The sequence below is a fragment of the Lycium ferocissimum genome, chromosome 6 (assembly GCF_029784015.1).
Source record: "Lycium ferocissimum isolate CSIRO_LF1 chromosome 6, AGI_CSIRO_Lferr_CH_V1, whole genome shotgun sequence".
NCBI lineage: Eukaryota > Viridiplantae > Streptophyta > Magnoliopsida > Solanales > Solanaceae > Lycium > Lycium ferocissimum.
In genome coordinates, this window is record NC_081347.1 from 72,850,633 (window position 1) to 72,871,788 (window position 21,156).

General features: G+C 33.0%; 3 protein-coding genes across 3 annotated transcripts; 2 read left to right on the forward strand and 1 right to left on the reverse strand.

Annotated features, from left to right (window-relative positions):
• The first annotated feature begins 8,010 nt into the window (after positions 1–8,010).
• Positions 8,011–11,902, forward strand: LOC132060367 (rho GDP-dissociation inhibitor 1-like). The gene is made up of 5 exons (XM_059453390.1): positions 8,011–8,429; positions 8,879–8,945; positions 10,368–10,586; positions 10,683–10,807; positions 11,506–11,902. Exons 1-5 carry the CDS (start codon positions 8,178–8,180, stop codon positions 11,581–11,583), a joined length of 741 nt encoding a protein of 246 aa, XP_059309373.1. The 5' UTR covers positions 8,011–8,177; the 3' UTR covers positions 11,584–11,902.
• A 3,050-nt stretch (positions 11,903–14,952) lies between these two features.
• LOC132060368 (uncharacterized) lies at positions 14,953–15,874 on the forward strand. The gene has a single exon (XM_059453391.1). The coding sequence runs from the start codon at positions 15,176–15,178 to the stop codon at positions 15,488–15,490; it is 315 nt and encodes a 104-aa protein (XP_059309374.1). The 5' UTR covers positions 14,953–15,175; the 3' UTR covers positions 15,491–15,874.
• Positions 15,875–16,329: 455 nt separating this feature from the next.
• On the reverse strand, positions 16,330–19,576 carry LOC132060369 (BAG family molecular chaperone regulator 5, mitochondrial). Its single transcript, XM_059453392.1, has 2 exons — positions 19,243–19,576; positions 16,330–16,775 (listed from the first exon to the last, which is right to left on the reverse strand). The coding sequence occupies exons 1-2, from the start codon at positions 19,489–19,491 to the stop codon at positions 16,431–16,433; spliced, it is 594 nt and encodes a 197-aa protein (XP_059309375.1). The 5' UTR covers positions 19,492–19,576; the 3' UTR covers positions 16,330–16,430.
• Positions 19,577–21,156: the final 1,580 nt, after the last annotated feature.

Consider the following 21,156-nt stretch of genomic DNA (forward strand, 5'->3'; position numbering starts at 1 on the left):
GTAGTGACTTTAGAGTTTAGTCGCCACAAAAAGTATGATTTTTTGAGCCGAAAAACCAAATCGCGGTATGAAGCCCAAATATGTGCCAAATAAATTTCTAATGATTAGGTAGTGTCCTTTTCCCCTTTGATTTTGCCATACAGATTTATTTTTCATGAAGCAAGTCGTAGTGGATCTCATTTAAATAGCTTGGATGATAAACTATGAATAATTTATAAGACATGAGTGATAAAATATTATACCACCTTGTTTAGGTTGAATATTCGTGACCTTCAATAGTTAGCAGATGTTCCGGAAAAATGATTTGCTAGAATCCTGTTTCATTGCTCAGTTGATTGACGTTTCACTTAAACTAATCAATTAAAATCAAGAAATTAAATTTCACGAATCAGAACCATTAATTAGAAGAAGGTAATGATTGTTACCAACAAAAAAATAAAAAAGGAAAACAACACAAAATACCTCTAAAATACAAAATATTTATCCGCCTATGCCCCTTCCTAAACTAATTTCGCGTTTACCTAGCCGACCAAAGATATTTACCCGAGTACCCCTCGCTCAAAACCCTTGCTCCATGATACCATCTTAGTATATTTATATACCATGATGATATCATGGAGGACTAAAAGAGTGTCTCATTGAAGGACTGAAGCATTCCTCCATGATACCATCTCAGTATATGGTATCATGAAAGACTGGGGAGTGTCTCATTGAAGGATTGAAGCATCTCACTATATGTATATAGATGATGATATCATAGAGTTTTTTTTTTTTTGTTTTTTTTTTATTTTTAAAGAAAAGTATGTTTTTTGAATATGAACATGATCCTCTACGATATCCTGCCAGTATATTATATATAGCATATGAGTGTCATAGAGGGTTGATGAGTGTTTTTGAAGAAATGAAAGAAGTCCTTTGTGATACCATCATGGTATACAAGAGACAGGGTGGTACCATGTTGACATCATAGTTTTGGGAATATTTTGGATAAATAATTTCGGAGGCATGAAAATAAGGAGGATATGAGCAGGTAATTATTTTATTTCAGGGGGCATCGCCGCACCGATGTTCTTTCCTTTCCTTCCCCCCACCCCCCCTCCCCCCCAACAACCAAACCCACCAGGGGCTCGTAAATTTGGAGTCTGGAATGGATAAAGAGGGCTATGAAAGAAATTCTTAAGATGTCCAGCCTAGACCAATAGTATGTTCTTTAGCCCAATAGCCCAATAGTATGTTTGGTATAAAGGAAAATGTTTTCATAAACTAATTCATTTTTTGACAACTAAACATAAAAAAACATATTTTTTTAAAAATAATTCCATTAAAGGAAAAATAATTTTCTTCACTTATGTTTTTTTCGAGATAGCTCATTTTTTAATTTGAGGGCGTGTTGAATAGTGAGATAAAATTTTCTTCCGGAAATGCAAGATTTTTGCTCCTACTGATCATAGCATCTGTTTATAACTAGCTCAATGCTTGAACAATAAATGTAATTATGTGACTGAATAAAATGATTACAAACTAACTAAAAGTAAACCAGAAGAAAGGTGAGAAACGGGGAAAAAAAAATATTGAAATGGTAAGTCTAAAAAGGAGTTTTCTGAAATGACATTCTACTGAAAACTAATAAGTGCAAGGTGCAAACTCACAAATCATAAGGAAAGCGAGAAAAATAAAAGATTGAAATGACAACATTACAAAATGGCGGTCTTTTCAACTTGTAACTAATTTATAAACCACCCAAGTAAGTTAGATGAGATAATAAGAAATCATAATGTTCTTGCATCCAATAATAAACAAGAAATTAAAGAGGCATATAAGTTATCGTTTCATCCGACCTCGGTAACTTTGGTTCATTTGTATATGTTTTGAAAAATTAATCAAGTATACAAATAATAGATGTTTGGTTTTTATTTTGGGCCAGAGTAATTCAGATTCGCATTGAGAATTCTCATTTTGGGTATGGTGATCCTAGGTAGCTTCAATTCAAAAGCTCAAATCCAAAACTCTGGTTTAGGATGAATGAAGGAATACTTACTATTCCGACACAACCTTTAGTGATATGACATTGTATTTGAATTGTGATGAGAGGTGGAGCCAATATTTAAAGTTTATGAGTTTGGGACTATAGTCTGTTAAAGTTGATGAATTCAACAATTTATAATATATTCAATGATTTTTTAAAAATAAATACAGAGTTCGGACTAAAACTACTGAATTAAGCTGAACATATTTTAGATGTATTCATAGTATCCCCATTGGTGAGAACATGATAATCTTAAACTTGTTTACGTTTAGTCTATCTCAGAACCATTAAGGGTTATGATGGGATGAATATGATCCCTTCACCGTTAATTAGAAGTTTTCTTCTTTAGTGGGTCATATGCGATGCAATTCTAAATTAGTCGAGGCTTTAATAAAAATATCAAACACCGAATACAAAAATTTAAAATACTAACTACCAACATAATTCACAATTAGTAGCAATGTCAATTCATCCCCTCACACGCACAAAAAAAAAAAAAGATAGCTTTTTTAGACTTAATTTTCTCTCGAAGAGAAAACGCAAAAAAAAAAATAAAAAAAATGGAGGGAATGCTTCCTCCTAAAATGAGGCCTACACAGTAAGAATTCAGATTAGTTGAGCAGATAAATATGTCATACCAACTACCCCGGATGATTAAACAAGAAAATAAGAAAAATAGCTCCAAAATATTCCCTTGATAATGTTAGCGTGATAAATTAACATTCACAAAGAATTAACCAACCTTGGACACTAGTTGAACCAATAATCATAAATAAATAAATAGTTAGTTATGAAATAAATTTAAGGGGCCACCTTAATTATTATGATCACGTTAAACTACCAATCCCTTCCCAATTTCCTTACCTTCCTAATTATTTCCCCATCGCTTTCTCCAATATTTATTCATTACTGAGCCCATGAGATAGTAATGCATTTTTTCTTTTTTCTTTTTGGTCGTGACAATTAAATAAAAAGGTCATTTTGATCTTTAACACCTTAAGAAAAGAATTTGAGTTGTACTATATGTCATGCAACTATTTCTCAATTAGTTTGGATTATGTTTAATTTAGTCAATGTTAGTTCGTATGCTATAGCTCGTTAGATCTAATGTTTGCTAGGATTCTTTTAATTTAGCCAACGACTTATATATCATTAGAAGATGTAAAATATAAAACAAGCTTACTTAATATAATAAAAAGACAAGAAGCACCTTCGAGAACTTGTGATTGATCCGAAGAACCACTTCCAGATACAATTTCTTATAGTAGAGCACAATCGAGAACTTGTGATTGATCCGAAGAACCACTTCCAGATACAATTTCTTATGGTAGAGCACAAAGAGGTTTATCATGAGCCTTATTAATTAGTGTATATTTTTGGAGCTCTTCCCAGTTAGCTTTTGAATGAGTATGAAGAGAAAAATTAACTATGCTTATTTAATCGATCAGTTGGGTGTGAGAACACTTTCTGATGTTGAATTCTAAAAACCTACGGCAACATTCACCGAGTAAACAAAATTCCACTTTTGTCATAAGAAAAATTCTTGTAATTCGTACTAAATGAAACGACTTCTATTTTAAGTATTCGGGAAATTCTCCTTAGTAGATAAAATATTCCTGAAGACTTTTAATTAGTGTTATCTAAAATACTTTTAGAATATTGAATTAAGGCGTGTTTAAAATGGATCGATTTAGAAATTAATAAAGTATTCATATATATTGCCAATTTCAACTTGTTCGAGATTGATGTGTCGTTGTTGTCGCCGTTAAGTGTATGCAAACTATTCCTCAATCACATGAGAAATATATATGGCCTTGTCAAATTACGTTGTGACTATTGTGTCACCTAACTTAGTAAGAATATTCTAAATGCAAAGGGACCCCCAAAACGAAATTATTTATGTTAGTTTAGGACAAAATCGTATACAATATTAACGCAGATGACAATGGTCTATACAAAATTACCCCAAATTGCAATTCACGTGAAAACTCATGAAGGGGTCACATGAAGTGTCCAAGCTACTCATTAAATGACATGGTCACTAATATATATACCTGCATGTTTCTTGGTAAATGACAAGTAGAAATAACTACAATAAAACATAATTAAATTATCACTCTAGATCTTGATGAACATTGTTTTGTTGCTACTGAAGTTGTAAAAATAAAAGAGTTAATATTCAAAAGCATACCTGAACTATCACTTTTTCGTGAGTTTTCTACCTGAACTATCTGGTGTGCGAGTTTTTCTACCTGAACGATCACCAACTATTTATCAAAACACACCTCAACTATAAGTTGTTCTCTTTCCCTACCGAAATAGTTGAGGTAGGAAAAGGGAACAACTGATAGATGCGGTGTGTTTTGATAAATAGTTGGTGACCGTTCAGGTAGGAAATTAAATTGAGATAGGAAAAGGGAACGACTGATAGTTGAGGTGTGTTTTGATAAATAGTTGGTGACCATTCAGGTAGGAAACTCACATACCTGATAGTTCAAGTAAGAAACTCACAAAAAAATGATAATTCAGATGTGTTTTTGATCATTATATCAAAATAAAATAGAGAATTTGTAAATTATAAGTTGTTTTGACATATGATCCGACAATAATAAAGAAACCACCCAAAATTATGATGGGATGATATTTATATAGGATTCCTCTGTTCTTAACTATAGATCTTGGATCGAGCCACTGAATGAAAAAAATTCAAATTAATCGAGGTCCCAATGATGATACGGACACCGGATGGATGAGAAATTAATTAAACAGAAAAAGACAATAACAAATAAGAAATATTCTTACAATGATAGAAATGTATGATAATTAATGCTATCCGAATTTTGAATCTCATTATTTTCTTGGAGCTACTTGAACCAATTATCATTGGCGGATTCAATATATGAACTTTACGGGTAAAGTTTGAGATCTATCACAACTCATTTGATTTATTCGGTTCGAAGATTATTACTTATACTTATTTGATGAGTTTAATACATGTATAAAATCTAAACCAATATTACTGACTCCGGATAATATACATCCGCCCCTCATCATAAGGGTCCTATAACCTACCTGTTGGGGTCATTAGCGCGATTGTCCTTCAAAGGCACTGGTCTTTAACTTTTGTCCCTCAAATTGTTGGTCTTTAATTTTTCCCCTTCGCTTAATCCCCGAGGTACTGAGTTTGAACTCCGGCTTAATTAAAAAAAAAAAAATCGCAAGGCAGAGGTTTGTAGCAAAAGTAAGCCTATTTGGGCAAAAGTTAGGCCTTAAGGTAGATGTTTGCCTTAAGGCAAACTTGTACCCAAAATTAGGCCTTAAGACAAACCTCTGCCTTAAGATAGACTTTTGCCCAAACTCTACCTTATAAGGTTCAAACTCTACCTTACGGTAGAGTTTGAATCCAAAACTCTGCTTTACGTTTTTCTTTTAATTTTTGATTGAGTGGAGGTTTGAACCCAGAACCTGTGGGGTTTTAGGCGAAGAAAAAAATTTAAAGACCAACAATTTGAGGGACAAAATTAAAGACCAGTGCCTTTGAAGACATACCGCGCAAAAAAATGCCCTTTTTTTTTCTTCACAATTCTTGCAGCATGAATAAACTTAGTAAGTCTTCATCAAAAGAAGAATCTAGGGGCTACGAGACCAAAGAAATACAAAATCACAAGTTTGTGAATTTCAATTATTTTATAGGAGTATTTAACTTCTATTTAGTTGGATCCCTTTTACTTAAAGTAATTTAATATGTAAAGAAATCAGTTTAGTGGAGTATATATACTGTATAACACAATTCAGTTAATAAAAAGGAATAGTCCAATTTAACCTTTATATTGTATACAGTGGCGGATCTAGCTAGAGCCGAGGGGTTTCATACCCCCTTCGGCGAAAAATTGCACTGTATATACAAGGTGAAAATTATTTTTTATGTATATATAGTAGACGTTGAACCCACTTAGCTTCTTCATTTATGGCTTCTTTATATTTTTGAACCCCCTTGGCATAAATCTTGGCTCCGCCACTGATTGTATATCATAACTTTATTTTAAAATGAGAAAAGAAAGAAAAAGACAATTGTCCCAATCTAGTCTAGCTTTGCATGTGAATCTGAAAACAACGACCAGAAAAAGTTAAAAGTAACGACTTATGAAAGCAAGAGCATGGGTAACGGTTATCCACTTACATCAAACTACAATAATTTACTATGATTATATAATGAAATAACTACAACAAGTATGATTAAATAATATTATATCTCCCGTCAACAAAATACAAAAGTAATACGGAACATATAAGACAACAAACTTTAGATCTTAGTGATGCAGTTTCAAACTATGCGAGTCTTAGTCCAAAGCAGATCATATTACTATTGAGTTGAATGTTACATATTGTATTCGAGCTATTCCATGTTCAAACTTGAGTGATGATAGGCAACTCAGCGTTCTTTTGAGCATAGGTGAATTCTGCAACTTTAAGAAATGATGAGACAAGTTTCATCGAGACGCTGAGTTCCTAAAAGGGTGTATGTGACACGATAAATGAATCTCACATCGATAATTGTGAGATAAATCTCAACGAAAACGATAAGTCTTTAAGGAAAAGTGCATATAACAACATAAATAGATACACATTACAAAACACGCAAAAAAATGTTGCTATATAAAGCAAAAGTCTTCATTTCTAATTGTATTTTAAAGTCGTGCAAACCTAAATCGAAGTAGAACTATATATCATTATGTAAAGACAACTCACATAAGGACTATAATTATGTAAAGACAATGCACATAAAGACAGTTTATGTATCCATTGGAAGTGTAACAAGCACAAAAATATAGATTCATTAATATTTTATATCACTAATTTAAAATTCTAAATCTATATCTTAGAATCATTATCCAAAGAGAAGATGTCAAGGTGTTCACCAAATTCTAGGCTGTCTCAAGGTGATCTTCACGATCCCACCACCATTCTGTTTCTAATTATAATCATTATTATTAATATTATTATTATTCTTTTTTTTCGTCCGTTTTAAAAAATAATCTTTTTTATTTTTTGATAATTCTTTAATTCAACTTTTCACATGACATGTTTAAAATCATAAGATTAAATAAAATTTTGATACATTCAACGTATCTTTAATTTTAGGACACAAGATTAAAAGATCTTCTCTACTTTTTTAAACACCGGGTCAAATCGAAATTAGACAAACAAATTAAAAAAGGAATTACTCTCTCCGGGTCAAAAAGGAGTGTCCACTTAGCCTTTAAAAAAAGTGTCCACCACAAAATAAAAAAAGAATTAACGTTATTTTTTCAGATTGCACTTATTAAGTATTAAGTGATCAAGTTCCTTTACCTATTTAAGTTGGGATAGTTTAGTCAAATAACCTATTTTTGCCTTGGAGTTACTCTCTCCCGTTCAAAAAGAGAGTCCACCTCGTCATTTGCACATCCCTTAAGATAATATTAATTCCTAGGCAAAAATAGATAATTTGACTAAACTACCCTTAATTAAATAGGTATTGAAATTTGGTCATTCAACACTTAATAAGGGCAAATATGAAAAAATAAGGTTAATTTTTTCTTGATTTGGTAAGTGGACACTTTTTTTTAATCAAAAAATAAAGGTTAAGTGAACACTCACTTTAAACCGGAAGGAATAGTATTTTCTTCGAAGTGTGCAAATAACTATGTGGATATTCTTTTTTAACCGGATGAAGTATTATTATTTTATTTTTTTAATTATTATTATTATTATTACTATTATTTCTCAAAATCCACGGATCACCACAGGACCATTTCATTTATGCGCCTTTTATTAACTAACCTCAAACTACCCCTCATTTCTCTCTTATTTCCCTTTCATCTATTATTTTCTTCTTGGTGTCTTTTTCCTGTTAACAACTTTTATCCTTTCTTGGTATTTCCTTTTTTACTTTTTTGACCATTTTTTTCCTCATCTATACATTTTTTTTTTTATAATGACCCCACTTCTTGCATTCTAATAAAAATTGATTCTTTTTAGGTGTTCCTTTTGCTTTTTTGGAATTTTCTAAGTTCTGTTATTATCTTCTTGTCATGTCAAGAAGATAAAATTCTTTGTTAAGAACTTGTTTGATAAATTTGCCTGAGAGAATAATTTTAGCTTAGCAAGTATGGGTTTTGATGACAATAACAAGGAGGGTAAAGACCAATCTACCCTTGTTGAGATAAGGAAAGGTGGAATTGGTGATAGTGATTCAGAGATTGAACATGAGGTTAATAATGAGAATAATAGTAAAGTTAGTAGACAAATGAGTGAAAGTTCAATGTATACTACTGAAGATGATGATGAAGATGAAAATATTATTAATAAGATTGAGTTGGGTCCTCAATGTACTCTCAAAGAACAATTTGAGAAAGATAAGGTAAAAATTTTTGCATATTTTTGTTTTCTTGGTACTTAATTGTATGTTTTTTCATGTGTTTTTTGCCTTTTTGTTTCTAGAAAAATTGCATTTTTATGTTTTCTTGGTGCTTAATTGTATGCTTTCTTTTGGTTTATGCCTAGAAAAATTGCATTTTTATGTTTTCTTGGTGCTTAATTGTATGCTTTCTTGTGGTTTATGCCTAGAAAAATTGCATTTTTATGATTTTCTTGGTGCTTAATTGTATGCTTTCTTGTGGTTTATGCCTAGAAAAATTGCATCTTTATGTTTTCTTGGTGCTTAATTGTATGCTTTCATGTGGTTTTTGCCTTTTTGTTTCTAGAAAAATTGCATCTTTCTGTTTTCTTGGTGCTTGATTGGCTGTTTTTCATGTGTTTTTTGTTTGTTAGTAAGATGTGATTTGTATGCTTGTTTTTTGGGAATTTTAGGATGATGAAAGTTTGAGAAGATGGAAGGAACAGCTTCTTGGAAGTGTGGATATTAATGCTGTTGGAGGTAAGTAATTAACTTATCTCTTTTTTGGTTCAAGATTTGCTTCACAACCTTCATGGATTTATGTGCATTTAGAAATGTTAAGTAGCTGTTAGCGATAGATTTCAAATATTTTTCGCTCCGTTTGGAATTTATGAAGATGGAGGTAAAACAGATTTGGAGCACTTTTCCAAATTTGGAATCTAACTCCAAGTTGGATTTGGAAATTTTATAAACAAACACTGATTTTGAAGTAAAGTGAAAATTATTCTGGAAAAAGGTGAATAATTCTCATGGCCAAACGAGTTGATCTTTTCTTTTGCCTTTTTGTAGTAGATTTTTGGTCATTAATCCTTCTTCTTGAATAAGCTCATGAAATTTAAGTTCTTTTGCTTGTTTCTCTATGGTATCGATCTTCACAAAAAATGACAGCTTGAAAGCGGACATTATGATTTATGAGATTTTCCTATTTCCAGAATATATTTTGTACTTTTAAGTTTGATTTATGTGAATAAACCCTTGGGAAGGTAACTTCTATTAGTAGTCGCTGTTTCTTCTGTGCATTGATCTTTCTTTCAGTCTGTGCAGTGCATGGAAAAATTATTGACATTCAAATCTCTGCCTTGCATCAGATTGCATTTTTTAATATCGTAATAAGACACAAATCTTACTCATATCCGCACTGGTGGGAGGATGCATGTAGCCTGTAGAGTAGTCGAGGTTTGCACAAGCCGACCTGACACCATCATTATTAAGAAAATGTGATAAGACACAAATCTTTTGAAATTTGACATTTTCAGATCGTTATTTTAATCAAAAGCTTTGAATTCAGATCTCCTTATGGATTGTCTAGTAGTAATTGTTAATTGTTGAATTTGAGCAATGCTATTGACTGTGAAAGAGTTGCCACAAAGCTTAACCTATTTCTATGTGCAATTTGCAAACGTAGCTAAATACAACGAAACAAAATGGGATCTTGTTTCACTGAGATATGTTCCATTAGATGGATCAATTGGTACATTTGATAGGATCTTAGAACAGATTTGCTTTGACAAAGGATTTCCATCTTAATAGATTTAGTATCAAGATAGAATTTGGTTACCTGATAGGTATCGATAGAATTTGGTTACCTGATAGGTATCGATATAGAATTTGGTTACCTGTAGTATTAATACTAGTCCGACAGGTCATGGCACCAAATTCCAACTTTCTGATTTGAAAATTGTGGTAATCCAATTTTGACAGTGATGTAAAATGCTTCTCCTCTCGAATTTCCTGTTATTAGTTTATTCAATGTTCTGAACAAAAAACAAAACTTCTTGGATGGATTTTGAGACTGGTAAAATCTTGGTGACCTTTTCATGTGAGAAGCATTTCTAATTCTCTTATGAAACCATGTGTTTGATAGAAAATTCTGACTCTTATATCTGCTTCTTAAAATCATAGAATCACTGGATCCAGAAGTGAAGATTTTGAGCCTTGAAATTAAGTCCCCGGGTAGAGCTGATATTGTCCTCCCAATCCCGGAGGACGGAAAACCCAAAAGTCCATGGTTTGTCCTGAAAGAAGGCAGCAAATACAGCCTGAAATTCAATTTCCAGGTCAGCAATAATATAGTGACAGGTCTCAAATACACGAACACAGTTTGGAAAACTGGTATCAAAGGTACTATGACTACCCCTTTCATCTCCATCTCTTTGTGAAATGTCAACTTGAGGCCTAACAACTTTTTTTTCACTTTTTTCACAAACCTTATCTCAGTGGACAGCATGAAAGAAATGATTGGGGCCTTTAGTCCTCAAACTGAGCCGTATACACATGAGATGCCAGAAGAGACTACCCCTTCTGGCATTTTCGCAAGAGGATCTTACTCGGCTAGGACAAAGGTGATTATCTTTCTCATTTCATGCTTTTAACATAGTCTCATCTACCATCTGACCGAGTACGTCCTGCATACCGCAGAAATTGAATTTTGAAGCTTCTGCTAGGGTCATAACTTAGTTTGAGGATAATTAGCAAGCTTATCATGTACTCCTCAGTCACAAAGGAATGACACCTTTCTATATTTAGTAACAATTTAAGTTTAAACTTTCCATTTTACCCTTACTGAAATGACTTATAGCCACACGAATACCTATGTTTTGTTTAGACCACAAGTTTCAAAAGTCTTTCCTTCATTCTTAAACTCCGTGTCCAGGCAAGCACCTTCACATAAATTGGGACGCAGGGAGTCTTAAATTTGGTGAATAGTCCCTTCTTCAGTATGATAGACTAATGCTGATGTTGCAGTTCAATGCACATGGTCCTTATCTCTTCCTTATAGTAGGGGACCATTTGAGCTTTATTTTTTTTGTTTTGTACTACTCTTTAAGTAAGTGCAGGACCGCTTTATGAAAATACCAAATGAAGCAGTGTCGTGGTTATGGTTTCAGAAGCAGCATTTATTTAGGGATTAAGCTGAACCTGAAGTTTGTGGCATTCTAGATGCTTTCACATGTACATCTTTTTTGCACCTGCGAGATACAAACAACGCATATCATGAGTTTCGACTAATTCTTGTCGTTTTTCTTGTTTTATTTTGTAGTTCCTTGATGATGATAACAAGTGCTATTTGGAGATCAACTACACGTTTGATATTAAGAAAGAATGGCAGGCAACATGAAGAAAAATTGTTGTTGCTCGAATCATCGCCCCGGACCTTCTTTGTTTTAGTTCTTCATTTTTTGTCAGTTTTTCAAAAAGAGGAAAAAGGAGGGGGAAATGATATGAAGAGAGTAAGGGGGATGGTGGAGGTAATCTTAGCAGTTAGATTTTTGTTTGGTGAGTGCCATTCAATAAAGCTGAGCTTTGTCTATGATAGATTAACCAAGAGTTCTTTTTCTTCTCTTTTTATGTACTTAGGTGTGTGATTGATTCCTTTTGAATGTCTAGAAACCAAGTAAGAGATTATTTCTAAGGAAATAGAAAACTTTCATTTACAATTCTCATTAGTATTTTGCATTCTTTTACTTTCCTTCCAACCAAAGATATCCAATTTAGGATGTTTGGCTGCTTTTCTCTTTGCCTTTAGTAACTTGCATCTTTTTCTGGTTCAACCAACACACAACCCCCCCCCCCCGTCCACTTTTATCTTCCCATTTTTGGCTGCACTGGCCTGATTGGTCTTGATTTCTGCGTTACAAGCCTACCAAAGATTGACACTTGTCTGTAAACCGGGGGCGTTAGATTTTTTTCAAATTATTATTTTACTTCTTTCAACGGCAATGAATGATTCTTTTTCTTATTGTCTCTTGAAAATGATTTTAGATTGCTAGTTCTTCTGTTTTTTATTTTCAGAAAAACATGTCATCCAAAGTAATGCAGATCTAGAGGTGAAACAACATCAGAGAAAGCTTTGCATATGTTGGACTAAATGTTTTACGTGGTCAAAATCTGACACTTATTTTCCTGAAAACTATACATTAAGAAATTAAGAAAAGAAAAAGGAAGATATAATAGCAAAAGTGATATGGGTCAAAAGGAAAAAGGGTAGATAAATCAGAAGTTTGAGGTTGATTGTTTGGTACCAACTAGTGAAATAAAACCACTTGGATTCTCAAAATGGCAAAGAAAAGTTATTCGTCCATCTGTCTCCTTTTTTTCTTTCATCTCCTTTACTTCAAATTACTTCGTACCAGACAAGGATCAGCTTGGCCAAGCTATCATGGGAATCCCCGCACCCCCAAACCTCCAATAATGATTATAATTAACGGATGGTTACTTCTTTTTGCCATTCAAATATTATACTACCCTAACAACTTAGTTCTAAGTTCTAGCTAATGATATTTAGATGGGATTGTGGTGCCTAAATGCAAATAATTCATATATCAAGATTTGGTTAAAAGGATGGAATGATAAATGAGGATGGTACACATAAGATCAAAATTAGATGATTGAATTGGAGAAGTGCTATCGGAATGTCATGTGATAAAATGATGGGAGTAAAATGTAAGTTTTATAAATTCGTTATAAGCCCAACTATGTTACATGGTAGTGAATGTTGGGCTGCTAAAATCTAACACATCCACAAGATGAGTATAGTGATACAGATGCACAGATGGATGCATGGCATACAAAGTTAGACAAGATTAAAAAAGACTGCATTCGCTAGAGGGTAGCGTATATTGAAGACAAAATGAGAGTGTCACTTGGGATTGTTTGGTCATGTCTTGCGTCGATCTCCAGATGCATCAATCTGCAAGTGTGAAACTGTAGTTAATTGGTGTTAAAAGATACAGGGTAGACCTACAATCAAGTAGAAAAAAGCTATCTCGAAGGACATATATACAATGACAATCTCTTGGAGTCCATGGTAACTTAGCAAAAGATAAGAAACAATAGGAAAAAGAACTCTCTATATAGGCGATATCAAATAGTTGAGATTATGTTAGTACATTTACTTTAGGTCCCATGCTTTCTAGGAGTCTTTCAACCTTAGTATAGATTTTTTGCTAGTTAATAGTACAGAGAACTTTTAGTTTTTTTTTTTTTTTTTTTTTTTCTATTTTTATTTTGGATAATATGAGACAAATTTAATCGAATAAACACGATCAATAAGAATTCATATAATCAACCTCAACTTGTTATTATTTTAATTCTCGACATATACTAATGTTTAGTAACCGACTATAAAGTTTCTCTCTCTTTTTCAAACTAATACTTCCAATGTCCCTCGTTACTTCAATTCTCGAATTATTGTACTTCTCTTTGTTGTGTTGTAATGTTGCTAGAGCTTTAATATAACTTTGTTAATCTAATTTGCTTCTTGTATTTAGCGATACTGCTAGCCTGAACTTGAAACTACAACCTCCTAATTGTGTAACGTTGGTTCCAATACTTCAATTCGAACTCATCCAAATGCATAATAGTTTATCTGTAAGAATCTCTTTGAACAATTAAATACTGTCTTGAAGCAATTTATTTACTTGTCATTTGGGAACATAACAAAACTTATACCCGAAAAGAAAAACCATGCATCTATTCAGACACCTTTTTGCAAACTATTTCTCCAAAAAAAAAATAAAAAAAAATCAATTAGATTTGTTCAAACAAAGTCTGAATGTCTGATCTTTATCAGCAGAACATTGTTGTGTTTTATACTCTATTTCAAACTGAGAAAGTTGCCCCAGTTAGCTGGTTATATGCACTCGGAGATGATATTCACTTTCCCAAAGGAAAAAAAAAAAAATCAGTCAGTGAATGCTACTGCAAATGGCATTTACATTCCATGAAACTTTGCACAGGTAGCAAGCAGAAGCAGTAGGCAGGACAGGGAGATGAGGCACTGTTGAGCAAACCAAGACATAGCCAACTTTTTACTGCAAGAACATTAAATGGAACATAAATGCTGATAAAGATCAGGACCAGAGAGTACTTAAATTTTAGGTTAAAATCTGTGCCAAACCATGCGTGAATTCTGTCTAAGAATACTCCCAGTTTTTAGTCTAAACATCAGTTGACGTGAATTAGACGTGGAGTCGTCTTCGTTAGGAAGCGTTTTACCCCAATATGTGACTTTTCGGCGTGAATTTTGACTCAATCGGCCCCAATGCAAGTACCGAACACCGTCTGGGAAGCCAAAAAAAAAAAAAAAAAAAAAAAAAGACTGAATTCTACCATCTCCATCACTTTTAGCCTTCTGTACACCCTTCAAGAAAACATTAATAATAAGAGTTATTTGATTCAAGTATCTTTATTGTTCTCTCATCTTTCAATCATTTACTTCTATTTTAGAGTAGTCAAGGTGAAATTGGAAAAAAAGTAATTAATTCTTTCTTGGTTTTCATAAAAGACAAGTATTTGGAATAAATATTCTGGTTCATATTTATCTATCTTTTAAGGATTTTGTGCACCCCTTAAGAAAGTATCTAAAACTTTAATCATAAGAGAGTGCATTTTTCTAACCTCTAAACTACCCTTTATCTCCCCCTTAAACGTCTCACATCATTAACACTCCATTAATTAGATCAGTAAGGATATATCTGGAAAAAAAAAATGTACAGAACTTCATGTTTTCTAAATCGTTAATGCATTTTGAAACAAATTCAGTCGGCCAAAGACGACAAATAATTGGAACCAGAAGGAGGTAGTAGCAACTTAAATTGAGTTGACTACCCTCTATAAATAGGACCTCTTTCCTCTATTCACCCCCTCATTACAAGTCACAAGAGCGTGTCTATAAGCAAAGACATATATAGAGTTTATAGAAGAGATAAATGGCAAAGGGAAAGAGGCTATCAAAGACACTCTTTGAGTATTTGTTAATACTTTTGATACTGTGTGAGATGATCACTTTGCCCATTTTAGGGTGCCCAACAGATGGTGATGGATGTAGAAATTGCATAGTAAATCACATGAAAAACGACTGTCCAAAATGCGCGCCTATTATGCGCTGCATGGCCAAGTGCTTGTGGGGTGGAAAGTCGCGTTCCAAATGCACAAAGAAGTGTGATTGCAAAGGTACTTACCCCAGGCTTTCGGATTGCAAGAACTGCTTGAAACCATGCAAATGTAGTTGCAGCTCTGTGTAAAACATCTTCTTGTTTCGCATGTAGGTTCAATGTTTTATCAGTGTAGAAACAGCATCAAGAGAAAAGAAAAGGTTGTTTTTGGGTGGGGGGACTAGTCTGTCATGTTATTATATTCACTTGAAAGAAATATCAACTGCTAAAATGATGTAGAAAATTAACGATGCGTCGATGTATAGCTTGAGAAGCTATTGTATCAGTAATAAGAAATTATTTCATTGAGATGATGAACTGCACGCATGCTTTTGCTAGAGTACTACATACAACCGTCACACACACACACATAGGCGAAATCATTAATTAACTTGATGGGTTCATCAACCTTTAAGGCTGTTGCCACTCAACAGGTTCATATTTCTTCATACACTCCATTTTTCTTCTTTATTCTCAATTGGTGTTACTGCTCTTTTCCCAAAATTTTACAATAGAAACGCTCTTAAGACATATATTAACCTTAAAATGTATGTTTTTGTTGTTGGCTATATCATGAAGACTTTGATTACAACGTCACTTTGATACATTGAAGAAGTAACTAATACCACCTTATTTATGCAATATACTTTTGGAATACGCTTGACACAGAAACAGGGACTGGAGGAAAAATATGCATCAATGTCTTATCCAGTTTCCTATGTGTAGGAAGAATTTTAGATCAAAGTTTCCAGAAAACATATAGAAAGAAATGTTTGTCATCATATGTTATTAGCTATGTTGCTTGGACTCTTTGAAAATATCAATGGGTGTGTTGCAGTGCATTTTTGGAGGACCAGACACGGGTGCGGCTCGGCTGTATTTTTGGAGAGTTCGAGCAACATAGGTTATTAGCACAGAACGAAGGCAAGAAGGAAAGAGAACTCATTTACAACAGGATTACAATTCAGATATAGATATATAATGTATTAACAAGAAAGGAAAGATGATAATACATTTCCGAACATTAAGATCATTGGTCACGGAGAAACCTTTGTAGGCACCGAAAACCCAAATGCTCAGCACAAAACGTCTCCAATTCATTCCCGCCGCCTCTCTCTTTGCATACCTCCATTTCCATCCTCTCTATAACGTCATCCCAGTCCATCAAAAATCCATCCCAGTTTTGAATCTTAGTGTCAGAAACAGCATCTAATATCTCTTGCAACCCCACGATCCGGCGGCTCACTTCTCGTCTAAGCTCCCTGACTCTTGGATCAACTCCTGGCACTGAGTCTAATCTCAATAGCAGACCCATTAGTGCCTCGTTCATCCTGATTCTCTCTCGTTCACTGGACCTTACGGCATCAACTGTGTCCTGATATCAACAAGTCACATGTTACGGACGTGATTTGAGTGACATGATCTACAATTATAGCTACCAGCTAGATGGTTTGTGTATTTTGCAACAATAGTTGATAAGATTTAACGTTGATATGGTCTACTCGTATCTAAGTGACATAATAACCAGTAATAGGATGTTCCAGGATTACATCAGAACCGCAAAAACTTACAAGTTGGTATTACAGATCTGCATATATATTCCGCAGAACATTGATCTTCAAAGTATGTCAAATGGAAGAAAGTAGAAAGAAGTAGTAACACCCTACTAACTAAAGCAGTCTTATACTTGTACATGGTGCAACTGGAAATTTTACATCCTCTTACCTTATAATGCTATGGTATGTATGTACAAGCTGGGCCGGACACCACGATCATCAAAGAAAAAGTAAAAAATGCTATGGTATGTATGTAGACCCTCCCTTCACCCAGATGACTTTATATGTCCCCCTTGCCACAAGTTCTGGCCTTGTTGGTTGCTTAGGGGTCGTTTGGTTGGAAACAAGTTATTCCGGGATAACTACTTATTACACCCTCTCACAGGGATAAAATAACACCATAATTTCGGGATTAGTTATACCACCATTTTATCCCAACCAAACGTGGGATAAATTTATCTCAAATATAATCCCGGGATTATTTATCCTTATCCCTTGTACCAAACGAGCCCTTAGTTAATACTCTATCAATCATTTTGAATGTAATCAACATACAGTGGCACGGGGAATAACAAAAATGAAGCACATCCAAACGTTCGTTCGCAAATGTTTTGCATTGATGGACATACAAATAGAAGCTACAGGTGTATTTGACTTATATGAAACCCACAAGCATCCCCTGCTTGGAGAAACCAAAAAATGCCTTTTGTTTTCTACTGTTCGTCGACACTATTAAGCAGATCGAGACATTCTAAATGTAGTGAGATGGATAGTGAAGATTCATCTAGTAGACTTTAACTAGCTTGGGATTGAGGCTTAATTATTGTCGTTGTAATCGACACTAATCTTAAGCAACAACAGTTTGCCTACATGCTTTTTTGCTTTCTCTATCGATTCCGTAAGAATTAACAGGTCTTAGGAAAAAACTGAACAAGGAAAAGATTGTACCCTCAAATCCTAGCCAGTGTCATTGTCCCAACATCTTAAACAATTTTCTTTTTGCTGGAAACACCAATGGGTAAAAGATAAAGAAAAACCATCTGAGGTCAATCTGAACTGTTTTGCGGAATTCTCATATTTCAAAAATAGCAAATGTGGTAAGTGTGATTTCGACTCAATCACAGATAATTGTATCCATCCGTTTAGCAAACAGCACACAACGTTACTTCAAATTGAGTTCATTCAAACTAGGACAACAGAGAGGAAGTTAAAAAAAAAAAAAAAAAAAAAAAAAATCCCTGACCAAAATTGAGAAAATGCAATATTCTTCTGGTCCTTTCTCTTGGGGTTCATCGACGGAAAAAAACACTATTTATGTTCGGTTTGCGAACAAAGTACACATTGACTTAAAAGAAAGTCAAGTCTACTATATGTACTCCCTTCATCTCATATTACTTATTCACTTTTCTTTTTACACACTCTTTAAGACTCATAAATAAATGTGTATTTTTACTATTGTACATTACTCTTATCTCTCATCAATTAATTGCACTTTAATCAATATTGGTTATTTAAAAAAAAAAGATTAATGTTAAAGGCAAAGTAGAAAAAACTTAATTAATTCTATCTTGATTTTATAATTCGAGATAAATATTTTGGGACGGATATTATATAGTAATGTGAAAAGAAAAAAAAAAGCTACTTATAACGTGTTGATATCTAATGATAAGCTGAAATTCTTCCAAAAGCGGACAATATCACATCATGTTTTTTTTTTTAGCCCAATAGTTGATACATGGTTAAATTTACCCATGTTGGGTATATACATACATACATATATATATACACATATATATGTATGTTTAAATTTTTAGTTTAATTAAATATCATGCTCCGCCACTTTAACTGACTTAAATCATGAATAAGTCTACTATATGAATTAGATGAGCTGAAATTGTTCCAAAAATTTATATCATCTCACCACAACAACTAACTTAAAATCAATTCGCCTCTTGAATATCCTAATATATGACTAATAAAAGCTGAAATTGTCTTAAATAGTAGCAGAGCAAGAATTTTCACTAAAAGGATTCAAAATATAAAAAAGTAAACGTGGATGCGAACAAAATTTAACATCGAACTATATATACATTAAAAAAAATGAATTTTTATATATTCGTAATTTTAGCTCCGCCCCTGGTTTCAGACCCATATATTTATTTTAAATCTGCAATCATAGGCATTACACCAACTAATATAAAATCCCAGATCCATATATGAATTTGATTAGCTGAAATTCAGAGACCAATAGTAAAAGTGTACAATTAAGTGATCAAGAGTCAATACCTGTCGTTGGATAAGACGTTGTAAATAATTGGCTTCAGAATTAACGGCTGAGATCTTCTTTACAAGGGTTCGAATTATATGAGACCTATAAGCTGACTGTATCTTAATAGCAGCATTGTTTTTTGCTGGTTCATCTACAGGCGGGGACTGAATCGGAATTTGGATAACTTTTGGGGTTGATTTGTCATTTTCTGAAAAGTAGGTAACGGTGGTGGCAGAGGAAAAGCTGTTTCTGCTAGAAGACTTCATAGCTATGACAGATTTAGAACAAAGTTTTTTTTTTATGAAGGAAAGGAAATAGTAAGAGTCGAATTATGACTCTGAATAAAGAGTAAGAGAAAGGAAAAAGACTAGTAAATAAAGGCTTGATACGTAGCCAACTCTTTAAATTTGGCAGTAAATTTCATTCAGACATTCGAACCTAACTTATTTCAATAAATCAGCTAAATACTTGATAAAATGTTTCGGTTAGATATGTTCGGTTCAAATTTTGGAATAACTTTCGTGCGTGTTCTCAAGAATTTATTAGATAGTTAAGTTAACCATATAAAATATGTCATATCCTTTAATTGTACGCATTCGCCTTATTAAGTTGTAAAACCCTAGATGTTTTTCAGTTGAGATTGATGTGTATTAAAGGAGATGATATATGTGATTAACTTGACTACTTAATATACTCTCAAGAACACGCGCAAAACTTTTTCCATAATTTGAACCAAAAGAGTTTATTACTCTTTCCTTCCCAAAAAGATTGTCTTACTTTTCTTATAAGTTTGTCAAATATTGACACATTTCAATATTTAGAAACAATTTAACTTTATGAGATGATTTACGATTCTGTGAAATATTTGAAAGAACTGTTTAGGCACACATTTCAAAAGTCATCTTTTATTTTTTAAATTCGGTGTCAAGTCAAATTAAAATATTTTTTTTGAAATGAAGGGAGTAAAATATTAACATATATTCAAGTTCTCAATCAACACAGACTATAATTCAACTGGCAAGTGAATAGTAAAAGATGATAGCGAAAAGTGGAAAGTGTTAAAATGAGTGGATGAGTATAGAAATTATTGCTGGGAATTGAGATCATACTTTTTGGCGGGTATTGGGCAAAGGTGCCGTTAGGGGACCCTCTTCTTTTATTGCATCACTTTAACGGTCTTATTTTATTTTTATTTTATTTTTTTATTTTTTATTTTTTCTCATATCATACGTTATAGTGGGTTCCATGTCCATTTGGGGGTGGCTATAGTTGTCGGTTGTTGTTGTTGTTGTTGTTTTTTTTTGTTTTTTTTTTTTTATAATATATATATATAACCATTTAACATTTAAAATTTGTTGCCTCGATCAATCTAGAATCATATGGTGTCAAGATCAAATTAATGCACAATCAGTCTTTATGGAGAATCTTTTTATTTTCAGAACTGTTAATACTTTTAGCATTTCATTTCTATGGCACTACTATTGATAAAGAAAATCTTACTCATGCATAATATATGCATCAAATTAATGAGGAGAAAGTACATAACATGCATTTTTTATGTATGTTTTATTAATTTATTATATTTAATTAATACGTAGTCTTACTTCAATTTATGGCTTAATTGTAATAAACTAATATGGTTTGGAGTTTACATCTGGTCTAACATAATCTGGTGACTTAAGATTATATAAGATTGAAAATGATCATATTCGCCAAAAGGTGCAAATAGTTTCATCTCTTTGACTTCTTAGTATTTACTTCTTTACGTTTTGATTGTCATTCGTGAAAATATGGCTCTGTCACTATTCCCCTTTAGGCTTTAGCTATATATGACACTTTCCTTGATGTACTCTTTACTTTCAATAATTATACAATGAGTAGTTTCATCTTTCAGGAAAGCCAACCAACAACATTATATTGTAATGTTGTAC